The sequence below is a fragment of the Vanacampus margaritifer genome, chromosome 4 (genome assembly GCF_051991255.1).
Source record: "Vanacampus margaritifer isolate UIUO_Vmar chromosome 4, RoL_Vmar_1.0, whole genome shotgun sequence".
In the NCBI taxonomy this organism is placed as follows: Eukaryota; Metazoa; Chordata; class Actinopteri; order Syngnathiformes; family Syngnathidae; genus Vanacampus; species Vanacampus margaritifer.
Genome location: NC_135435.1, coordinates 8010536 through 8034859, shown reverse-complemented (window position 1 = coordinate 8034859; position 24324 = coordinate 8010536). Strand labels below are relative to the sequence as shown.

The 24324-nt window shown below is 37.9% G+C and overlaps 2 protein-coding genes across 6 annotated transcripts in view; one reads left to right on the top strand and one right to left on the bottom strand.

Moving 5' to 3' along the window:
• fam189a1 (family with sequence similarity 189 member A1) overlaps window positions 1-24324 on the top strand; it is a 97375-nt gene that overhangs the window by 10598 nt on the left and 62453 nt on the right. The window lies entirely within an intron of this gene.
• On the bottom strand, window positions 1089-24120 carry LOC144050952 (N-lysine methyltransferase KMT5A-A-like). 4 transcript variants are annotated; one of them, XR_013293971.1, is made up of 9 exons: window positions 21652-24120; window positions 21398-21560; window positions 20934-20996; window positions 19802-19855; window positions 18763-18816; window positions 17739-17804; window positions 16257-16374; window positions 15289-15351; window positions 1089-1202 (listed from the first exon to the last, which is right to left on the bottom strand). XR_013293971.1 is itself a non-coding variant. In XM_077564654.1 (5 exons), exons 1-4 carry the CDS (start codon window positions 21767-21769, stop codon window positions 17774-17776), a joined length of 375 nt encoding a protein of 124 aa, XP_077420780.1. In that variant the 5' UTR covers window positions 21770-24120; the 3' UTR covers window positions 15518-16374; window positions 17739-17773. The 4 variants fall into 4 exon arrangements, 1 of the variants encoding a protein (XP_077420780.1); XR_013293972.1 differs by lacking the exons at window positions 1089-1202; window positions 15289-15351 and having other exon boundaries at window positions 15518-16374; window positions 21652-21795; window positions 22403-24120; XR_013293970.1 differs by lacking the exons at window positions 1089-1202; window positions 15289-15351 and having other exon boundaries at window positions 15518-16374.

The following is a 24324-nucleotide window of genomic DNA, read 5'->3' as shown; positions in this document are numbered from 1 at the left end:
CTGTTTCAGCACCGCCATCTGGACGAAATAGAACTTTGACATACCGTGAGACTTCTTCTTCTTAGTCATCTTAGTCATGCCATTACTTGGGTGCCACCTAGTGTTCAGACTTAGTCACCACAGTTGAATTAAATGGTGAAAAACTTGTGTTGCCAAAACTCAAAGCACAGTTGTATTCAAGATATTTTTTGCACTTCACTGTATTCCTTGAAAATGTGTTGTACAACAACACATTTCAATTGAGACTTTTTCTGGCCACTGGATTATTTAAAAATAAATAGTTAATTATATTTAAATTTAATTTAATCAGTTTCATTATGTGTTCTATACAAAATATGCCTTTTTTAAACAAATAGAAAAAATATAATAGAAAGTTTTTAGAAATTTCAAAGAAAAATATTATTTGGTATATTGTTTTTTAATTTTTTTAATTTTATGAATTAAAAGTACTAGTGGTGTCAACTTGTTATTGGTGTTGGTGACTACTTGAGACTTGAGCACTTAGGTCTGGAAAAAAAAGTGTTATTGACCATCCGTAGCCTATTATTATTATTATTATTATTATTATTATTATTATTATTATTTTGCCTTTTTTTAACTAAAATGTTATCCATCTACAAAATTTTAGTGTGGGGTGGAGTCAAACTTAAATGAGAAAAAGTGTTTATGAACTGAATACAAGCAAACATGACATCTCTGTGAAGGTGATCACTATCAATAAAGAAAACAAACAAAAGGGAAGAATGAAACCAGAACTCAGTGATTGAGATTGTTAAGACACCCAAAACACTTTCACCCCCTCATATCTGCAAATGAACACTTCCATATAGGCACCGTCTAATTGCACAGACATAAAAACCCAAGATACCCCACGTATGAGTGGGGGTGGGAATCGTGTTTTGTGTTTCCGATGCGGCAAATATTTGTTGACGCATCCATCATCGCTCTCCTCCCGTAAAGCCTCCTCTTTCTATCCTAAGCATGCTTTTGTTTGTTGTGTGGCCATGTGATGGTCTGACCCAGCTGCGGTTCAGGATGTGTCGGCCAGAATGCTTGATGCTGCACTTCTTTACAAACAGCCTCGGCCCAGCGGCCCTGCAGGTCCGCACGCAGATGGTTGAATAGGAAAGGCCACGGGGTCAAGCTAAGCCTCCTGCGTGCACAAGCGAGCCGGGTTCGAGAGAGCGAGGGTGCGTGAGAGTCTGTCGGACAGAAGGAAAACTGTCAACGTGAGAATTTTTGTAACTTTGTGAGTCAAGAAATGTCTTTTTATTCTTGTATACACACTGAGGATGTTTACATTTAAACTGTTTCCTGTTAACAGGAAAGAGACTCTTTAAGATACTGACTTGTCTTTCATCCAATCTGAAAGAGACAAAAACATACCTGAGCTTTTATCAAGATGTCTTTTCAGTAACGTGCTGCAACAGGTCATGTGCTCACCTGTCATATCAGCATTCGTACCTTTTTGTCCAAGTGTTTGACTTGCGTCTGCAATATTGCACAAGTCTTAACTTCATCTGATGGAAAAAAGCTGCCATCCACACTGTCCCAACCTTTGTTCTATGATTAGCACAATGTGTTTGATGGCACTTTTATGTGCTTACATATGGAGCAAACATCTTGGTGAGTAAATGTGGGCAGTTCAACTGATTGCAACTGTTCAAACACTGATAGCTTCAGACGGGCTCCAGAATTCTGTCATTCTGCTCTTATCAAAACGGTACAAGCTTTAATTGTATGGAGAACCAAATACAGTGGTACCTCGGCTCACGAACGCTTCAGCTCACGAACTTTTCGCCTCACGAACATTAAATTCGCGAGCATTTTGTCTCGGCTGACGAACTAGTTTTCGGCGGACGAACCAAATCTCGCGACACGAGAAATCACGAGAAGCTGATGCACGCTCACGGCGTCCCAGTTCGTCGCCCCCTTTGTTTGAGTGCGGACGTGGTTTGTGTTCGGTAGACATTTTGGATCATTTTGGAGTACTTTTGGAGTGTACTTTTGCTACCATGGGACCGAAAAAGACCCCACAAAAGGCTAGTGTTAAGCCTAAGAAGACATTGAAGAAAATTACTGTTGAGCAGAAGAAGGAGATCATCGACAAACACGAACGAGGTGCGCGTTTGTCAGCATCAAGTGAGAGCATCAAGACCATGTTAGCAAAGTGGAGTGATGTGCAGGATTTTGTCGAACAGTACCATTCAGAAAAGACTGTGGCTATGAGAATCATCAACATGATGAATGATAATGTGATGCCTCAGTTTCGTAAGACCTTACAACTCAGAAAGCAACAGGTGTCAATTAAGAGGTTTTTAGTCAGCAACAAGGATAAAGAGTCTCCTAAGAAGCAAAGAAGAGAAGCCACACCGGAGGACTCTCCTTCCAAACAGTAACTCCCTCCCTCCCTCCTCCTCCCACTCCATTCCATCAAGCCTTCAACTACTGTACCATCACAAAGGCAAGTTGCAAGTTTTGCAAATAAAAACACTTTATTATACAGTACAGTGTATTTCTTTAATTACAATACAATAGCACATTTATTATACATAAAATAAGGTATAGTTTGTGTAGTTTGAAGGCTTTTTTAGTAGAAAATTGTGTTTTATGGGGACCTGGGAACGGATTATTCTCATTTCAATGGTTTCCTATGGGAAATACTTGTTTGGAAGATGAACTTTTCGGCTCACATACTCTCTGTGGGAACCAATTAAGTTTGTGAGCCAAGGTACCACTGCATGCCAAAATAAGAAAATAAATAAACGTGAAAATAAAATAAAAACAGATATAAAAATAGAATTCAATAATTAAATACAAAATAATATAAATCGATATGAAAATTACCAAATATATATATACACGTAAATAAATCGAAGTAAAAATAAATACAAAAAAAATGCAAGATTAAAAAATATATATAAAATAAACATAAATACATTTAAATGTCAATCAATAAATAAAAAGGCTCTGCTCTCATATTTATTTATTTCATGCTGCATACCTGTCATGAAATTGTCATGTTATTGAAATGAGGGGGCGGTCCTAAGCATGTCTTGGATTGGACTCCGTCATTGCAAACTGCTATTCAATGGTGGAGTGTTCTCTCATTCACATCAAGCAGGTCGGCAAACAAGGAAGTCTCGACGGCTTGCATGGAGAGCTCCAGCCATATCTTGTCCACTGTCATCAAAACTTGGGACTAAAAAGTTTCTCGACAACTTAACACCAGTTCCTACAAGGTCCATTGTATGAACTCTAATGTCTGACGAGCATTAGGCGAATAGTTCAAGACAAATTTAGGACCGCCTCCTCATTTGAATAACATTTCATGACGCGTTTCATGCTCACAGCGTCTGCAGCATGAGAGCAGAGCGTTTTTATTTGTTGATTGACATTTAATTATATTTATGTATATATTTATTTTTGTATTTATTTCCAAATTGTTATTTTTTCAATCTCGTTTATATATATATATATATATAATTTTTTAGCTATATTTTTATATGTTTTTTTCATTTTCACTTTTATTTATTTATTTAGGCATTTTTGGTCCTCCATAGAAATGCACATACAGTAAAAATGACGTTGTAGTTGATCCAGCCATCCATTTTGTTATAGCATTTGACCGTAAACTGCACACGGGAAGGCTGGAGCCGAACTTGAAACCCAGACGCTCAAAACTGCGGAGGCAGACGCGCTAATGACAACACTGTGCTGCCCACTCAGTGTATGGTGGTTTTGTGAATTATTGTCATTTCAATAATTATTGATAAAACAATTATCAGTTGCTGTCTTTCTCCGCGTACTGTTGCAAATTGTAATACCTTTAAACCACAGTGGCTGAATACAAATTGACAGGGATAAATGAGCATTTGCTGGCAATCTGACTCGAGTCAATAAATGTGCATGCTAAACACTGAAAAAAAAAGTCCTAAAGTAGCATGTTAAGAATAATCTGCTTCATTATTTTCCACTATACTACATTGAGTAGGTGATTTGTGATTGAATACAAGTCAGTCTACTGCCAATGTGATTTAGAATGAGTTATTATTATTTCTTAGCTGGGGCAATATTTGAGTCCTGTGAGCATGTGTGATCTGACATAATAAATTAGTGTTACGGGTAAACGATCCGGGTCAAAAGGTCTCGCCTTTACCAGCTGGTAAACGTGTCTCAAAGGTCACCAGATTAGCGGGGGGTGCCGGGCACTGAACACATACACACACTTGACTTGTCAAAGTCTGGCTACATAAGAATGCACAGGAATAGATATTAACACCTGAACACCAGCATGTTGCATATTATTTTGTCTCAAATGAGTGTTTTCTGAACACAGTTATCTTTAGGGCTGTTCGATTATGGAAGAGAAAAAAAAATCACTATTATTTTGGCAATAATTGAAATAACAATTATTCAAACTGTTTTTTTGTTTTTTTTTACAAAACAAAAAATGTTTAAGCATTTAAAAATATTAAGACTAATTAAAAAAAAAGTTCCTTTTGGATGAAACAAAATAAAAATAAAAATTAAATGCCTCTTGTTGGTATGGTAAGAGAATAGTGCTAAAAGCTCAAACTGTCCTGGGACCAGAAAGGATAAGTTTTTTTTGTTGTTGTTTTTCTGGCAATTTGGACTTTAAAATACTGCTTTCAGGAAGGGAGAAAAGTAAGAAGGATGTCACTGCTGATTTTGCTCCCGTGCTATGGGGTGTGGGGGATGACGAGGGGGGGTATGGTGGACAGGATATGTGGGTGTTTGCTGTGTGTGAAATAAGGAAACTGATATTTAGGCCATCAGGTATTTAAGTTGGTATTTATCCCCCACGTATTTCTTCTGCTTACAGTTTGGTTCCCAGGCCTCAACCCCCATCCACTTATAATCTACTTTTATTGACATTTCGTGTTTCACTAAGCTTCCTTTATACAGCCTGTTAAAAGTGGATTCCCCCCCTCTCTTCTATATAGACAACACTGACACTGAGTAGTATGAGGGGTTGCCAATAATCTGCCTTCAGTAGTAGTATCCAAGCTACAATAGAGGCAGGATGGCTCATACGTAAAAGGGAATGCCCAATACAGAGCATTCACTTCTTCCATTCTAATGATCCTGTCCAACAAGTATTTTAAATGTCACACCAGATGCTGGCACTGATGTCACACATCTGATTGTGGGATGTGTAAAATCCCACACAGTTGCTGCAATGTCACGCCTTGGCTGGATTTGGTGTAAAACGCAAAGGCATCTTCATGCTTGAAGGTTACATCTCGGATGAAACCATTCGTTTTCACGTCCCTAAATAATGTTCCTTATATTTAATTCATACTATGTTTTGTTGTGGGGGATGAAAAGCATCAAATTGTTTCCACTTTACTAAGTCAACCATTTTGTATTCAGCACAAGTTTCACAATGCTGCGGCGCACAAACAGCAAATATGCTGTCTTTACACTTCTTTGTTCCAATCAATATTCCCCCAACAGTGCTTATTATCACAGCTAGGAACCATCCACATTAAAGTGTGTGTATGTGCACTTATGCAAATTTCAAACTGTGCAGCAATTATTGCAGTGTTATGTGATTTTGAGTAAATGTTTCATTAGAATCGCACTGAGAAGTCTGCCGCTGCTTCATGCGCTCCTTCCAAGGAAAAGTTCCTTTTCTCAAATGGACAGGACGTTTTCCCCTCTCGATGACCTTGGGAAAACCTGTTGTTGGATGTCACCCTCACAATATGAATGGATTCCTTAAAAGATTTGAAGCCAGTTTTCACGGGCTGTAGTTTGAATCATTTGGTGGTCTGACGTGCGCCACCTAGTGTCGGGCATTTCACCATGAGTTCACACCATGGTTAATTTAGCTAACGAAAACTAACGAAAACAAACAAACAATGTCATTATTGAAATAAAATAAAAACAAAATTGTTTTTTAAAAAACTAACTGAAACTACATTTTGTGTTTACAAAACTAACTAAAACTACAATTATAGCGAAAATGTCCTTCATTTTAGTCTTTGGTAATTAACTGAGCCTTTGGGGAAGATTTTTAAGTATAATTATTTTTATATTAACCGGAATAAGGACATTTGAAAGTGTGTCACACAGAAGTGATGTCATCTAGCAGCAGCCAATAGAAAAGCACCTTCCGATGACGTCGCTCCTAGGCGACGATTTGACATGCTTAACTTTTGACTTCAATGGCTCAGGTCGCCTGCTTTTTCATTTAACTCAGCCGAAATGCAACGCTAGATAAGAAATGCGTTACTTTTGTTCATTTTACCATGGTGTTTATTTAATATTGTGCACAAGTAATAACCATTGAAAAAAATAAAGAAAACTAATACTGAAACTAATAAAAAACTAACAGAACCACCCTGAAAACTAATTAAAACTAAATACATTTAAAAAACTAAATAAAAAGGAACTCAAATGAAAATTCCAAAACTATAACCCTGCTTCCCACGTATTTCCAATGGCAAAATCCCAAATTATCTCAGATGGCACCACAAGTAAACAAACCCTTCCATGTGATTTGACCAAGAAAACAGGGTAAATGGCCTAAATAATGACTATAGTCTTTTTTTTTGCTGCTGTATTTTGAATGTGTGAAGTGTCAGTCAAAACGAAGATGATACGTGAGGTAAACTGCTTGAACAGGAGACTCAATAGTGGGTGTAATTTACATTTCAATGGGTGAGTTGATTCAAAAATAGATGAGGAAATTCGGACATAGCTGATCACTGAGGGCTAATGAATTCAGGAGATAGCATTAAATGAAATCCCTTCACTTTGGTCAAGGTCGATGTTGCCTGAACACCATATGATTGTGTGCTTCTTTTGTTGACTGATGCCATTTGTTAAACTCCTAATTTCCTGTTATCTAGCTATGACTTGACTTTTCTGCTTAGATTAATGGCACAGGTGTGCTCTTCTGTCAGCGAAATGGATAGTGTGCTGTAGTCTTCGAGAAGGCTAGCCATTTTTTTTTCAATCCAAGACAACCTGACCAAACGTTTTACACATCGCTGTGGGAAAATGGCTTCCCCAAACGTGATGAATGTTTGGTTCCCAATCTCCCTTGTGAAGAGGCGACTATGCCGCCAGGCTCTCTTGCAATCTTCTCCGTACAACTATTTATGACATCGACTCAATTTATCCTCCTCACCCACAGGTTCCACTTTTATTCAATTAGATATTTTTGAAGAAAACAAAATCCCTTTGAGGCTTTATGTGGCAGCGTAAGCCTATACACAACAAGTTGTTGTTATACACTCTAAAAACAGTTGGGTCAAAAATAACCCAACTATGGGTCAAAAATGGACCGATCCTCTGCTTGGGTCGATTTGACCCAACGTTGAGTCAAGAAATGGGTCTTTCAGCGTAAAACAACTATTAAGTATTGGTTAGATCCTTTTTTGGGGTAAAAAAAATTGGGTCATTTTGTATAAAATAACCCAGAAAGTTGGGTCAAATTGACCCATAAAGTGGATCAGTCCATTTTTGATCCATAATTGGGTTACTTTTTTTTATTTTTTTTATAGAGTGTTCACTCTAAAAACAGTTGGGTCAAAAGTAACCCAATGCAACATGTCAAAATGTTTGTAAACATTCATTAGCAATGTACTTGACTTCTGCTACTGACAACTGAAACTACACTCTAAAAACAGTTGGGTCCAAAATAACTCAACTATGGGTAAAAAAAAAAAAAAGGGAACGATCCTCTACTTGGGTCGATTTGACCCAACTTTGAGTCAAGAAATGGGTCCTTCAGCGTAAAACAACTATTAAGCATTGGTCAGATCCTTTTTTGGGGTCAAAAAATTGGGTCATTTTGTATAAAAGAACGTAGAAAGTTGGGTCAAATTTACCCATAAAGGGGATCAGTAATTTTTTTTATCCATAATTGGGTTACTTTTTTTAAGAGTGTACACTATAACAACAATTGGGTCAAAAGTAACCCAATACAACATATCAAAATGTTTGTGAACATTCATTAGCGATGTACTTGACTTCTGCTACTGACAACTGACACTACACTCTAAAAACAGTTGGGTAAAAAATAACTCAACTATAGATGGGTAAAAAATGGACCAATCCTCTACTTGGGTCGATTTGACCCAGCTTTAAGTCAAGAAATGGGTCTTTCAGCATAAAACAACTCATAAATATTGGTCAGATCCTTTACTTGGGTCAAAAAAAAATGGGTCATTTTGTATGAAAGAACCCAGAAAGTTGGGTCAAATTGACCCATTAAGTGGATCGGTCCATTTTTTATCCATAATTGGGTTCCTTTTTCTTTTCTTTTATTTTTTTAGAGTGTACACTCTAAAAACAGTTGGGCCAAAAGTAACCCAATTATTTGACCCAACTTCCTGGGTTATTTTATACAAAATGGCCCAGATATGTTCTATACAATAATTTCTCATGATCCCATAAAGATGGAAGAGGATTGGAAGATAGTTTGGACCCAACACCGGACACCATTTCATAATGATGCTTTGTGCCATTTGCTTTTGTCATTGTGAGCCCAAATGGAAATGGGGCCGTGTTGATGCAATGAAAAGCTTAACAGAAGAACTATTGATATTCAATATTGACTTTGATTGGGCTGTCATTGTAGCTGGTTACTATGGCAACAACCAACAATGGGCTGTCAGCATCATTTGAGGGAGGTGAGTGTGACACCTCTACGCATGTCCCTGTCAAAAGACGAAGCAGTTGAAAAGAAAAGGGGGAACTCACGGGACAGGAAGATCACTGCCATGAGAAATGTTTGAGGACTGAAATGACAGACAGGTTCGAACGTTCACAAGAGCAAAGCTTTCAAAGTAAAATGGCTAAAAGAGAGTGGTTACTCTTTGCAGAGGGCAGCGTATTTCTTTAAGCCGCTCCGAACACTGACTCATTAGTTGCTCCTTGAGGACAAAAAGTGTGTTTTGACAACTCAGGTCTGTAGTCACACAAAACACTTCCTTTCTTCTTCTTTTGTTTGGACCAAGAGGAAATTAAACTGGAGGGATTCACGACACAGAGCCCCGACTTCCTTCTTACTCGTAATTGGAACCGCTTTTATTTATATGATTCACTTTCTTACTGCTCATATAATACAGAATTTGATGTTTTGTCACCTTGCAGCATTGCTGGGGAGGTGGTTGCCCTCGGCAACATAATGCTCTCTGTATTCGATTATGCCGGAGAGTTTGGGAAAGACTCTACATTTGAGGCGCGTGCTTAATTTAATAACTGCACTAATAAAGTAACCCATTCTGGAACTTTGACACCTGTGACTAACATTCCAACCCTTCTTTTGTGGACAAATTAGGCAAGATGCTTGTACAATAGCTCACCAAAGTGAGTACATTTCTGCAGATATTTAATTATGTTTTCATGAGTCAACACCAAAGAAATTTGTATGAGTGTAAATTTATTGTTCCCTCAAAATAACTAATAAAGTGCGTACACACCTAAATGAAAATGGCCAAAGTATATAGTAGAGCCCAAAAAATACTGATACTGTAGCCTACTAATAAGGCTACCTTTCTGAGATAGAAACTTATTCTAAATACAAGAGGAGGTTAGAATAATCATTTGCACAGAAAATGAACCAAAACACTCGTGAAAAAAATGCAACCTTTTAAAGTGTATTCATGGTAATCACGGCTTGGTTTGTCGGCTCAGAGCACATGAAAGGCGACCTGATAGCACGTTTGCGTCTGTTCTTGAGACTGACTTTGAACTGGCGTCACAACAGAGCACCAAAACAACAAAGAATGTGCGGGCTTCAAACATGGAAGGGCAGCTCAACCTGATCAAAATGTCAACCCAGCCCCCCAAAAAGAAGAAGATAGAAACCCATGATAAAGCATGTTGTCGGGGAACCATCGTCAGGACCGAGATGGCCTGGTTTCAAACTAATTTGTAAGTGCTTAGTAACACCATTATGTACAGTAAGATTCCAGGATGTTAAAAAAGAACATACATTTTGTGTCGATGTGTGATCCTCAATGGAGCTCCCAGTTTAGCGTGCATCTCTGAGATTGCCTCCTGATTTGCTGTGTTTGCAAATGTTTCTGTGACAATAACCCTCACGCCTGCTTTGTGCATCTCACCAGCTTCCCATAGAGGCTCGTTTAGAATCCGAACAAAGAAAGGAAGAATGGCAAGTGACACTGATGGACAGGCTGCCCGACCCGGGCGAAGTGACAAGCCTTATTCTGCCATTATTTGTCACCACTTTCTCCTCATTTGGCTGCAGTGAGCAGACAGTCTGTATTTTCTTTTTGCAATTTAGCAAGCAGTTTGGCACATTCGCTGCCATTTTTGGCTGTACTACATAAAATTAGTCATCTACTCATTGTATATTTAACTTTTACAAGTGATTAGATGTAAATGGGATTTTTAAAAAAAAACAGAATTCTGCACATTCACTATGTTATATTGTTTTTTTTTCAAATGTATCAAGTCTTATTTACGTAACAGGTTAGCTTAATATATAATGCAAATGCCCTTCCCACATGATACAGTGCTGTTTTGTACGTAATTACGTGTTAAGTGTCAACTAAGGGTGAAGTAATTCAAGTACCTCCATTCAAAAAAATGCTTGAAGAGTGTTTTTCTGCCTCGGGTACCCGATTATTTGGTGTGGATGGTCGCAAAGACAGTCAAGCTAGCCATAGTAATGCTACACATGATAATAAAATGCCGCCAACGTGGTGAGAAGACCAATTTCAAAATAAAAAGTTCCCAAATACAGTAATAAAATGTCATCAGTGCCGTGTTACGCTGTTTAGATGTTGGTCATGGCAGCATGTGATGTGCAGCAGCTAAAAAGTCTTCTTGACTGGAAAGTTGCAGCCCAGTGTTTTGAAAAACGGTTGCCCTCAACCGGCATCAACACAATGTCATCCTGAAATCATGTTCAATCACTAATTAAGGACGCTTAAAGAAAAAAGAAAAGAAAAAAATGACACTGACATTGCGCCTACAGACGCTCCCCAACTTACGAATGAGTTACGTTCCGAGCGATCGTTCGTAAGGTGAATTTGTTCGTAAGTTGCTTCAGTGCTATATTTTGTATTATAATTTATGTTTAAAGAGAATACGTACAGTACTGTACTACGTATGTTAGAGAGAGAGAGAGAGACACACACACAGTATGTACATGTACGTAATAAGATAAATAAAATGAAGTTTAACTTACTTTTGGAAGATGTACTCGATGCTTAAGGATTTGATGGAGGAGGAGGAGGAAGAGGAGGATTTTATATCATGAGAGGTTCTTCGTCGTCGCTGGAATGGGCTTCAAAAGTTACTTCCTCCTCCGTAACTTCAATGTATGAAGAAGTTGAGGGTCGAGGAGAAGAAGATGAGGGTTGATGAGAATCTTCCTTGGAGGATTTACTAGAAACTGGCCGAAAGAAGCGATCTAACTACGATTGCACAGTTTTCTTCTTTTTTCATCATAAATGATGCGGTAGCACTGTATGGCATCCTTCAATTGATTTGCAACCTTTGTGCAACGTTCAATATTTGGGTCTTGCTGCTCGAAGAGTGCGATGGCTTTATCTATGAGCGACAGGCGTTTCTTCTTCTTCCTCCTCCTCGACACGTTGCTGAGCCTCCAATGCTGGGTGAGCTCTCACAGCGCCAAGCGTCGGTATTAGCGGCGGAAAGAAGCACTACAGTACTCGGAAAAAGGTGCGCAATAAAAAATCTAACTTACAGCATCTCTTTCCGAACATTTTTTGACATGCGCGCATGCGCGCAGACATGTTCGTATGTACCGTTGTTTGTAACACGAATGTTCGTAAGTAGGGGAACGTCTGTATTTCAAGGGTTTGTGGCTAGGAGCTAGCAGCTAGCCGCTAAACAAATGCCCCATACAGGCTGGCAAGTCCGTCGGACTTCCTTTCACGGGCAGTTTAATAGGCGAAAATGACTCTGCACACTTTGATGCTGATAGCCTGACACAGCTGCAATTCCAAAGATCCATTTAACAAACCAGTCCAACTCAAATGTGCAGTTTTAGCCCTCAAAATCTCTTATGTGGTTCTCTTAGCAGTTTGCCTCATAGCTAGACCAGACGTCTTGGCTTTATGGGACAGTCTCGATTTTGAGCAATGACGCGAGTCCTGGCAGATTTTGCCAGCCCCATTGTTTTGTCACACTTTTACGCAGTTTCTGTCCCGGCATCCTGGTTTTTGGCCATGTGTGTCAGTCACACAGTTGTCATAGTGATTCATATGATAAACCAAATAAAATGGAATTTAATGGTTAAATCCCTTCGTATTTACACTTCCTTTTTCATTGTTATCCACATTTAATCGCTAACAGGCGTATTTTCATACCAGAACTAGAACTACTTCCTGCTTCCGTGTCATGGGAATCATGGGAAATGTAATCCTACTAGCCTAATGGGCTCGACACACGGGAGGCGACAAGCGACAGCGAAATACGTACCTCATTGCCTCCCAGGTCTCAACACACAGGGACGCTATAAGCTGCCGCAACGGCAGCAGCAACATACGTCGCTCTCATGTTACAACAGATTGCCTATTAAAATTGGAGGGAATCTAAACATTTTCATTGTAAAAACAGAAGTTTCACTACAGTACATAAGTCCAGTATGAAGATCCATCCAATACCTATTATTATTATTATTATTGTTATTATTATTATGAATATTATTAATATTATTATTATTGACTGTTACAAAAGCAGTAAAGAAAACTTACAAGACAATTTAACCCTATACCAACAAGCTGCACGTCTATGTGTACGAGCGCAAATTTTCACATGCATGAATGTCGCGTGTTGCCAATGGGGAGGGACGAAGGCGATTTTTGCCCTGCTTCCATAGGAAATGAATTGAGTCCTGCAGTTTTTGGAGGTTTCTCACTTCCAACACAAGCTGATTCCAATCAACAGTATCGTTATCAGGCTTATGCAGCGTTTGCTCATATATCTGTGTTGGAGAAGGGCAACATGCAAAACCTGCAGGACTCCGGCCCTCGATGCCCACCTCTGGTTTAAATGAACTTCGTTTGACCTAACAGCAGGGGTGGTGTCGAAGGGCATCTATTAAAAGAAGGTCCTGCATGTTTATGATGTCTCCCTCCTTAAACACTGCAGCTGAGAGGCTCCTGCAGAACGTAATTATGAGCTGATGATTTGAAAAACACCTGGGTTGGAGGCAGGAGACACCGAAAACATGCAGGACTGCGGCTCTCTATGGCCAAACTTGCCTATCCCTGGTCTAGGTCCTTCGGCAGGATCCCCAGGCCAGTCGAGAGACATAGTCTCTCCAGCATATCCTGGTCCGTCTGGCTCTCCTGTCATTGGTCTGCTTTTGTGTAATTTACAGTAACATTAGCCGTTAATTACAATAACATAACGTTAGCCTGGTCAGCTCTAAAGCGTGCTATCTAGTTCACCTTCAATAGAGTATTTATTGCCTTAATTAATTAGCCAGTCCCTCAATGTTAACTATGTCTGCTGAGTGCTTATCTGTGTATTTGTTCTTTCAACGGAGACAAATGCTTCCTATGCAGCAAGACGTGTGTGATACAAATGCATGGACATGCTGACAAGTGTTGACAGAATGTGTCATTCTCGCCCTTTCTTTATAACACGTTCGCACCTTTTGCTGTGACACCCGCCAAGGTCAGCCGATCACGGCGCTTGCCGTCTCACGTCCTGACACAGCCCAGCGGCATGTTGCCCTTCTTTTCTCGTGGTTAACAACACAGTCTTTTCTTCCTACTCAGCAACAGTGTGACGCTGGGCCATCGGGAACAGAAGGATCTTAAACATGGTGCACTGCATCGCATTTGCTCGCATTTTATCGAAGACTGTGCCAATTGTTAAGCGATACTCTCACGTGGAGCTTAATGTGTCGTCTAAGTTCGGACATAAATAAATGAATGTGAACTTTGACAGCGAAAGGCCATCTCAGATGATAGCTGAAGCTTGGAATTGTTCAGTTAAGACGCAAGCGTGGTTGCACACAGATACAGTATGGCAAGGTCATGGAGCTGTTAACTGTGTGGATTACAAAAATAATCCTTTTATGAAATAGTAATATGTTACTCACATACAGTAACTGGTGTGACATACGCACATGCCCACAGGCCACTTTAGGTACAATCTGATATAAAAATGATTGTTTTTATGTTGATAATAAGGAGTGACGGTGTCAGAGAGGTATTTCAAAAATCGAAATATACACATTGTTGTGTCATAACAGTCATGTACCACTTCATTGTACTGTACTACAGTGTTTCTAATATTCTGCTTTTAGTAATAGTTTGATGCAGCAAAGTTCAAAATCTCTGCAAACATCAACAACTATGACCCAGCTCTTGCATTTTGTGAGCATACGTCTACACTACGTTCGCCCTTTTCCTTACCTTGAGTTATTTAAACTTTGATACAATGATGCTATCTTTTCTTATGACTTAATCAATGACCAAAATGACCGCATCCTCCCAAAAAACCAATATTGTTGTGCGGTAATGAAAATCTTCCGCCATAGAAGCAGTGCTTTCTCCTAAAGTAATTTACATTGATTTGTGCAACTACTTTGGCAAATTGAGGTGTTTGTGTTGCTCCCTGGTGCAAAGTAGTTGAACTGTTGTCAATAGAATTTTGTGGTAAGCTTACAGTACAAAAAATACTTAAACAAATCTAAATGGAATTCTAGCATTTTCTGTATTCATCCATTTGACCATCCAAGGAAAAGGAAGCCTGTTCCTGGATTTCATATGGTAATAATTAGTGTGGGAGAAACTCACCATGCATGTCGATCATGCATGCATTCATTTGTTACAGAGAATGACATTCAAAACATTTTTTCAAAACGGTTGCAGCAGTTAATCATATTTAAGCTCAAGATTTTGTCAAACATCCTTTTTTTTATGTATATATAGAGCTGGTCCTCATTAGGAGTACGGGTGAGGCGCATCTTATGTCAGCTGACTTTGATATGAGAAGTGGGATGCACCCTGGAATGGTCAACAGCCAATAAAGAGTGAGTCGGAGTGGTTCAAAGATTGAGCCCTGAGGCATACCCATGGTTTTGCAGACGAAACATAAGCCTTCGTAATGCAGGTTGTAATGGAAATTTCCCAAATCAGGCTGCTACATGTGATTAGATAATAATAGATTTATCCTATGAAAATGTGGAGAAGCATTTTATTGGAATAGGCTTAGGTTCACTTGCCACCCGAACTGAGGACAAGCGCTCAAGAAAATGGATGGCCGCCCTTGGACAGGACTGTCTGAAGCACTCACCTCAGTGGGAGTTTGCACTGCTTTCTTGTCAGTCTTCTGAATGTCTTTACCTCCTCGTTTCTTCTGCGAAATGATGAAAACATTATCAGTGAGAAAGTTGGGCCAGCCCTCAGGACTTTCATATACACTCAGCAAAAATTCATAAGTCTATCTCTGGGGGGCACAGTATGAAGTTGGATCACTGGACATACTACCCCCCACACACACACACACACGCACACACACACACACACACACACACACACACACACACACACACACACACACACACACACACACACACACACACACACGCAGGTTTGCCTCTGTGTATTATGAGGACATTTTTTCCAAACCTGTTTAATTGTGTATTACGGGGACACCCCTTTCCGCTAATGCCAGAGAGATGGGACTTGCACCCCAAAAAATTTTTGGGGGTCGTCCAGGGAAATTTCACTTCAAAACTTGAAAAAACTCAACGCACAAAAAAAAGAAAAACCTGAAAAAACAGTAATTATGAGGACATAGATAATGAGCTAAATAAGCCACGCCCATGGCAAAAATGGTAATTATGAGGACCAACTCACATTACAAGGACAAAGTTTACACAACACACAGCAACCATGTCACTGAAGTGACTTGAAAGTTCTGGCATTCTGACGTTACACAAACTGAAATGACATTGATGTGTAATGACTTACCTGATATAAGGTCGCATTGTTGTGCATAACAATACTGTGAAATGCAAAGTCATACCTGATCCTTGAGCACCATGTTACAACTTTAGGACAGACTGAAACTGGTATGTTAATAAAACATGCTTCTTATGTGAACAGGTTATCTGGGTCAAGCACATCTTTGTAATGGATAAGTTAGACATGAAACCAGATGCAAAAGAGTCAGTGAACATTGAACATTTTATTCTTTAAAACATGACTACCTCTCATCTTAAAGATGAGCAGTTTTCTAATAGCTCATTACTGGAATACCTTCGGATTTCAGAATTTCTGAAACAGGTTCAATGTAGGAAGTGTCCGAAGTACTGTGAGAATCTGGAACATATTCCTCTGCTGATGAATCCTCACTTGAACTGGATACATCAGCAACCTAATTTTTTAAACAAAAACAATTATTACATACATACAGACATACATATACATATTGTCACTGTCCTGTGAAAAACACATCCACCATATTTTCCAGACTATAAAGCGCACCGTGATACAAGCCGTGCCGCCAAGAAGGATTGCTACCGGAGAGCAGCCCGCGACCTAAAAATGGAAACGTGTTTTTCACAGGACACCAATGATATCCATATATACAGTAGACGCACACATACATGTGCATATATACAGCGGCTCTAAAATTGACACCTGCCGGATGCGGGTTAAAGTTCCTTTTGGCGGGTGGTCATAAATATTTACTAGCTTTACTTCGCTGTTACTTAGTGATGTTACACTCGAAGTAGAAGCTTGAGACAAGTGTCGAGCGCTCCCGCCATTGATGGGCTAATGTGCTAAAGTTCATTTACCAAAGATAGGTGGTCTTCATCATCAAGCAGTTTTGCATTTTTTTTTTTTTTTTTGCAATCAACGGGATATGTGCCAGATGCTGGAGCAAACTAGAAAAGCATTTAGAACCTAAAGTTTGTGCATATACTAAAGATTATTATAAATCTAGTCACCACATTTATTCGAAAGATGAGATGAAGCATTTAACAAGAGGGATAGTTAATATGCTTAATCTATGGCATTGCCCCTAAAACGGGTCTTGTGTGATACAGTCCTTCAGTTACAGTAGACGTTTTCTATTTTACCGAGTCAGACAGTCGTTAAGATTGAGACAATTGCTCAACATTTAGCTGCTTGCAACTAAAGACAGCGGTATAAACATGGGTCATAATTTATCCTCTTGACTAAATTATATTCATTCAATGAAAATGCCTGCACTATTAATCCTGGTTGCGTGAAACAAAGATCCATTGCAGATACAAATAACACACAAGATAAAATACCCATCATGCCAGTCCATTCTAGTGCAGCGAAAGGTCCAAAACATAAAGCACATTTATCCAAGCTTGATACAAGTGAATAAACTACCTGATGTTTACACTCCTGTTTTAAAAAAAAAAATTAATAAATTATAGCGAGTTCACCTCTAAAATCCACCATAAATAAATTAATGGGAAAAAAAGATCACTACAGTGCATAATCTAAATCACCAAACTGCCAACAAATCTTAAATTTGAGATATTTTTAATGTTGACTTGTAGAAATTTTAGTCCCATACAAGCGTATTGTTGGATACAGTATTTTTAACGTCTTGGCAATACACATTGCATAAACAATTGTTGTGATTATATTTGTTAGTTATATAGTTTAGCCCTAGCATCTACTCTACACTCTTCACTCCTAACGTCTTGCTTCTGAAAACTGATTTCAACATCAATATTCAAAAATAAATCTCGTCACCTGGTCAACTTTGTCTGTGACAGCTATGTCTTCAGCTATGTCTTCAGGTTGTGCGTCAGTTCAAACCTGGTACACATGAAGAGAAAATACATATAAAATTCAATTCTTACTAACACACAAGACTGTACCTGTGCATGTACACAGTTACAGTACATACAGAACAATGAATAGGTTAAAGTATTGTGAATGCAAACTCATTTTATTTGCCATTACAAAAATAAATAAATAAATCCTTCTGCACTACAGGTTTGTGTAAATTGGTGACGTCTATTTTTCACAATGAAACAAAAACAAGAAAATACACAGTCCTCAGAGAATCCATACCTGACCAGAGTATGAATTGTGAGGACTGTATGTGTAACTCCAAGCCCTGAAAACTTATTTTACACTCACAGTGTATAAATACAATGTCCTCAGTGTGTCAGTTATTCACAACTACGACATTGTGAGGACTATGTATCTGCGAGGGCTGCTCAGTATTGACAAAACATGCGACATGGGTGTTTTATACAATGATGGAGATTATTTAAGCATTTAACACATACCTAAAAAAAAAGGATCTATCTATATACATATATATACACATACATATAGATATATATACTGTATACATAGCGAGACGGACAGACAGACATAGCGAGATGGACAGAGCGAGACAGATAGATATAGAAAATAAAGATAGAGATAAAGATAAAGAGATCTTTATAATCCAAAGAAAGAAATGCATGTTAATGCGGAAAAATAAGCATGCTCATTGTGATCTAATCTTATCCTATTAAGTTATTTTTTGTTAGTAATGCCCCTCGATACGGTTCTCTCGTATGGCGATGCGCAATTCAGGTAGTCTCTGATTGGTCAAAGTCAGACTAAAGTATACAATACAATATTCATTTGTTGCATGTCTTTGCAATACAAATATTGCATGAGCCATTCGTGCGACAAGATATTTTTTTATATATTGTGCCAACGTCTTGCTTCTGAAAAATGTATTTCAACATCAACATTCAAAAACAAATCTAGTCACCTGGTCAACTTGGTCTGTGACAGCTATGTCTTCAGGTTGTGCGTCAGTTGAAACCTGGTACACAAAGAGAAAAATACATATAAAATTAAATTCTTAGTAACACGACTGTACCTGTGCATTTACACAGTTACAGTACATAAAGAACAATGAATAGGTTAAAGTATTGTGAATGCAAACACATTTTATTTGCCATTACAAAAATAAATAATCCGTCAGCACTAGTGGTTTGTGTAAATTGGTGACGTCTATTTTTCACAATGAAACAATTAATAGAAAATACACAGTCCTCAGAGTGTCCATACCTGACCAGAGTATGAATTGTGAGGACTGTATCTGTAACTCCAAACCCCTGAAAACTTATTTTACATTCGCAGTGTATAAATACACTGTCCTCAGAGTGTCAGTTATTCACAACTACGACATTGTGAGGACTGTGTATCTGCGAGGGCTACACAGTATTGACATGCGACATGGGTGTTTTATACTCTGATGGAGATTAAACATTTAACACGGACCTAAAAAAAAAGATCTATACATATACTGAATACATACATACTCTATATATACAGTATATATATATATATATATATATATACAGTATACATACAGTATATATATATATATATACACAAATATACATATATATATATATAGATAGAGAGACAATATATAGATATAGATAGATATATAGACATAAAGATAAAGATAGAGAGATCTTTATAATCCAAAGAAAGAAATACACGTTAATGCGGAAAAATAATCATGCTTATTGTGATCTAGTCTTATACATATAAGTTTGTTTTTTTTAGTAATGCCCCTCGATACGGTTCTCTTGTATGGTGATGCGCAATTAAGGTAGTCTCTGATTGGTCAAAGTCAGACTAAAGTATACAATACAATATTCATTTGTTGCATGTCTTTGCAACAGACATATTGCATGAGCCATTCGTGCGACAAGATCTTTTTTGTATATATTGTGCAACGTCTTGCTTCTGAAAAACGTATTTCAACATCAACATTCAAAAAGAAATCTAGTCACCTGGTCAACTTGGTCTGTGACAGCTATGTCTTCAGGTTGTGCGTCAGTTGAAACCTGGTACACAAAGAGAAAAATACATATAAAATTAAATTCTTAGTAACACGACTGTACCTGTGCATTTACACAGTTACAGTACATACAGATTAATGAATAGGTTAAAGTAATGTGAATGCAAACTCATTTTATTTGCCATTACAAAAATAAATAAATAAATCTGTCTGCACTACAGGTTTGTGTAAATTGGTGACGTCTATTTTTCACAATGACACAAAAATAAGAAAATACACAGTCCTCAGAGTGTCCATACCTGACCAGAGTATGAATTGTGAGGACTGTATGTGTAACTGCAAGCCCTCAAAACGTATTTTAAACTCACAGTGTATAAATACACTGTCCTCAGAGTGTCAGTTATTCACAACTACGACATTGTGAGGACTGTGTATCTTGCGAGGGCTGCACAGTATTGACAAAACATGCGACATGGGTGTTTTATACAGTGATGGAGATTATTGTGACATTAAACATGGACCGAATATATATATCTTCATAATCTAATTAAAGAAATACACGTACGTGCGGAAAAATAATCATGCTCATTTTGATCTAGTTTTATCCAAATAAGGTTTTTTTTGTTAGTAATGCTCCTCGATACAATTCTCTTGTATGGCGATGCGCAATTAAGGTTGTCTCTGATTGGTCAAAATCAGACTCAAGTAGGGCCTGGCAATAAATCAAATTAATTGAATAAATTAAATTCAAATTGAATCGTTGAAAATTTGCTAAATCGTGAAATGTATTTTGTCTTCTGGATTATTAAAAACTGTTATAATGTTCTGTTACATCCAGATGTTATTGTGAGTTGTAATTTTGCACAAGTGGTGGCAGAATGCTGGATGGTTGGTTTAAAAGACTTTTTATTTAATTTTTTTGGCCATATCGCTTAGCCTCAGACTAAAGTATACAAACAATCCAATATCCATTTGTTGCACGTCTTTGCAATGCACATATTGCATGAGCCATTCGTGCGCCAAGATATTTTCCACATATTGTGCAGCCCTAGTATCTCCACCCTCCACTAATGTCTTGCTTCTGAAAACTGATTTCAACAACATTCAAAAAGAAATCTAGTCACCTGGTCAACTTTGGCGCAGTCTGTGATAGCGGTGTCTTCATCAGGTTGTGCTTCAGTGGAAACCTGGGGTAGATGAATAGAAAAATACCAATACAATTAAATTCTTACTAAGACTAGACTGCTATACTGTAATTTCATGTAATCATGAATGTGCGACCAGTAATTCTAGTATGTCACATGTATGAAACAATATCCAAATGTCATGATAAGCAATCACGATATGATAATCAACATGATATTGTGAAGTTAGCGATACTCACGATAACTGTAAAAGTAAAATAAAAAAATAAGTCACAATATTGTAAAAAAAATGAAATAAAAACAAAAAAAATTATATTGAGAAAAGAATGTACTTTTGCTTTTGAGTTATAATTAATCTTTTATGTTTTGTCAAACCTTGCACGATTACCCCCCCCCCCAAAAAAAAAAAAAATTAAGTGTGACAACACACCATATAAACATACCATAGTGTTTTTCCATTGTAGTGAAATTCAAACATGAAAACCTTCTGGGCATCATGATACACTCTCAGCCTGTTTTCACGTTCCTGTTTGCTTATAACTTCTCCTCGATATTCAGTAGGAAAGACTCCCTTCTGAAAGGAGCAGGAACTGAACACTCCTCGACCTTACAAAGAAAAAGGGATACAACAGAAATATTTCATTATAACAGTAATGAAAACTAGGCCCATACTAAAGAATCTTTTACCAATACTCACCTTTGAATGAATTAATATATTTCATGGTGAAGCCATCCCTGTCTTTACCTAAGGATGAAAAATATGCTACCTCTTCTTTGGGTTTAACTTTTGCCCTCTGTGGCCTCATGACTGACATATCTCACTGAAGATAATGATCTAAAGCTATAGAAAAAAAATGAGTTTCAATCAGTTTGATAGGTAACTTGGTGCAGATGTTTTGAAGTTGACTTTCTGTGGACCATAATATCCTGTGCAGTGTGCAGTAAATGTGCCAACGAAAATAAAATACAGTGGATAGCACAGCTCTGCTAAATATTTGCATAAATTAAATGTAATGAACACTTTACAGACTTTACTGAAATATTTCTATTTAAAGAACAAATTTAAGTAAACACAAATGCAGCAATTTACCAATACTTCATTTATACTGTACTGGTAATACTAAACCATTGTATATTTTCACATCACAAACCAGCCTATCAAACCAGCCTGTTATTGCTTTCCTCTTAAAAATTTCAATTAGCATTTATCTTACACAACAGACGGTTAGCTCTGCTATGCTAACTGAGCTAACCGTTGCTAACAAAAGCGTAGCAATTCTAAATAATTAGCTGCAACCATCATAATCAACAGATGGTTAGGTATGCTAACGTTAGCTTAGCTGCACTTACACTGGACTTGCATTATAAATCATTTTCAGCAATGTACACAAGCGACCAACATTAAAATAAACAAGTTTCTGGAGGAAAAATTCGAGCTTCAAACCTACCTCATTAGCACAGCTACACTGCCATCACCTCTCGTGAAGTAATTAGAGCCGGGGGCGGTTCTCTATCGGGGCTGCTAGATGACGTCACTTCCGTACTCCGGGCAATATAATAAATCACATTTAAATCAACAAATTGGTTCAGTGTTGGATTATGAACTTTGTTGATAAGAGTGGCTATTGTTCTATGATTTACAGTGTCAATTAAAAAAAAAATAGATCACATTTAAAATTAACCCGAAAGGCTCATATACTAAATTAATTACCACAGACGAAAACAAAGGATATTATTGCTAGAATTATAGATAATTTTGTAATCGTTTAATGTGATTTCAGTTTGTTTTTTTAAAAAGTTATTATTATTTTTTTCATTAACAAAAATGTTTTTTTGCTTTAGTAAATAAAATAACCTTGCTGCTGTCACACAGTTGCTGTCCGAGGATGTTTTGGTACTATACTTTAGTAATGGATGCATGTGTTTTTTGGCAAAATTGTGAGCGAGCCCAGTAACTTGGCTTAGAAGCAACCCTGCAAATGAATGGTCACATGATGCTTTACTGTTGGCATGAAGCAGGACTGATGGTAGCGCTCACCTTTTCTTCTCCAGACAAGCATTTTTCCGGATGCCCCAAACAGTTGGAAAGGGGGTTAATCAGAGAAAATAACTTTAACTCTTTTTTCCTTATTTTGGTCTGTGTTTATGGAATCCCTTTTTCACTGGTCACACCAGGCCATCCTCCAAAAGTCTTACTCCCTCACCATGGGTGTAGATGGACTCATACCTGCTTACTGCCATTCCTGAGCAAGCTCTACACTGGTGGTGATGTCCTTATCCCCGCAGCTGAATCAACTTTGGGAGATAGTCCTGGCTTTTGCTGGATTTTCTTGGGTGCCCTGAAGCCTTCTTCACTTAAAGTTTGTAAGGTCACTAAAGGAAATTACTTTAATTTTCATGGCAAATAGGGACTTTGCAATTCATCTAATCACTATAACATTCTGGAGTACATGTACATGCAAATTGCCATCATAAAAAAACAATAATAAGTCAGCACTGCAGATTCTTAGAAAATCAATGTCATTCTCAAAACATTTGGCCACTGGTGTACAGAAAGATGTTATACTGTAAAGGCAGGGTGGGATGTTAAATGATGAATTAATGTACGGCACTGACAGTTTCTCTGTCTCTGCTGTTAACCATTGTACATTTTTAAATAAACAACCACTGAAAGAATTAAATACTGAAATATATAATTAAATATCATAGGGTATTTCATTATTTAATTATTTACTTAGGAATTGGTGGCTGCAAAAAAAAAAAAAAAAAAAAGGTTCTGTGTCTACAGACAAACATTCACAATACACAGCATTTTGAGAAAAAACTGAATTATGGAGACGTGCGTAATTGTGGGGACAGGTGATGGTCAGCCAATCAAATGCTGTGAAATATACACTGGTGTGAATTATTCATGAAGTGGTGCATTACAAGGACCTTCCTACAGGGGGCGCCATCAAATACACAAAAATACACAAATTCACGTAATTATGCTTTACAAGGACATTGGCTAAAACTTTGGATTTAAGCCTTCTACAGCCCTAGAAGCACTTCTGCATTGAAATAATTATGAGGACATGGGCTGTGTCCTCATAATTCAAAATGTCCTTGCAGCACGGCATGTATTCAGGTGAAATGTCCTCATAATACACAAAGGCAAACACACACACACACACACGCACGCACACACACACACACACACACACACACATTAACTTAAAGGTTCCACTTCTTTGTCTTGGTGGTGCCAATCATATCTGACTACTATCCAGCCCCCCAAATGACTCAACCCTTACCCATGTAAATGGCACATAAATGGCTCATTGTTGAAGCTGTCCACCTACTGAATTCTGGATTCATTGCTTTCTTGCTT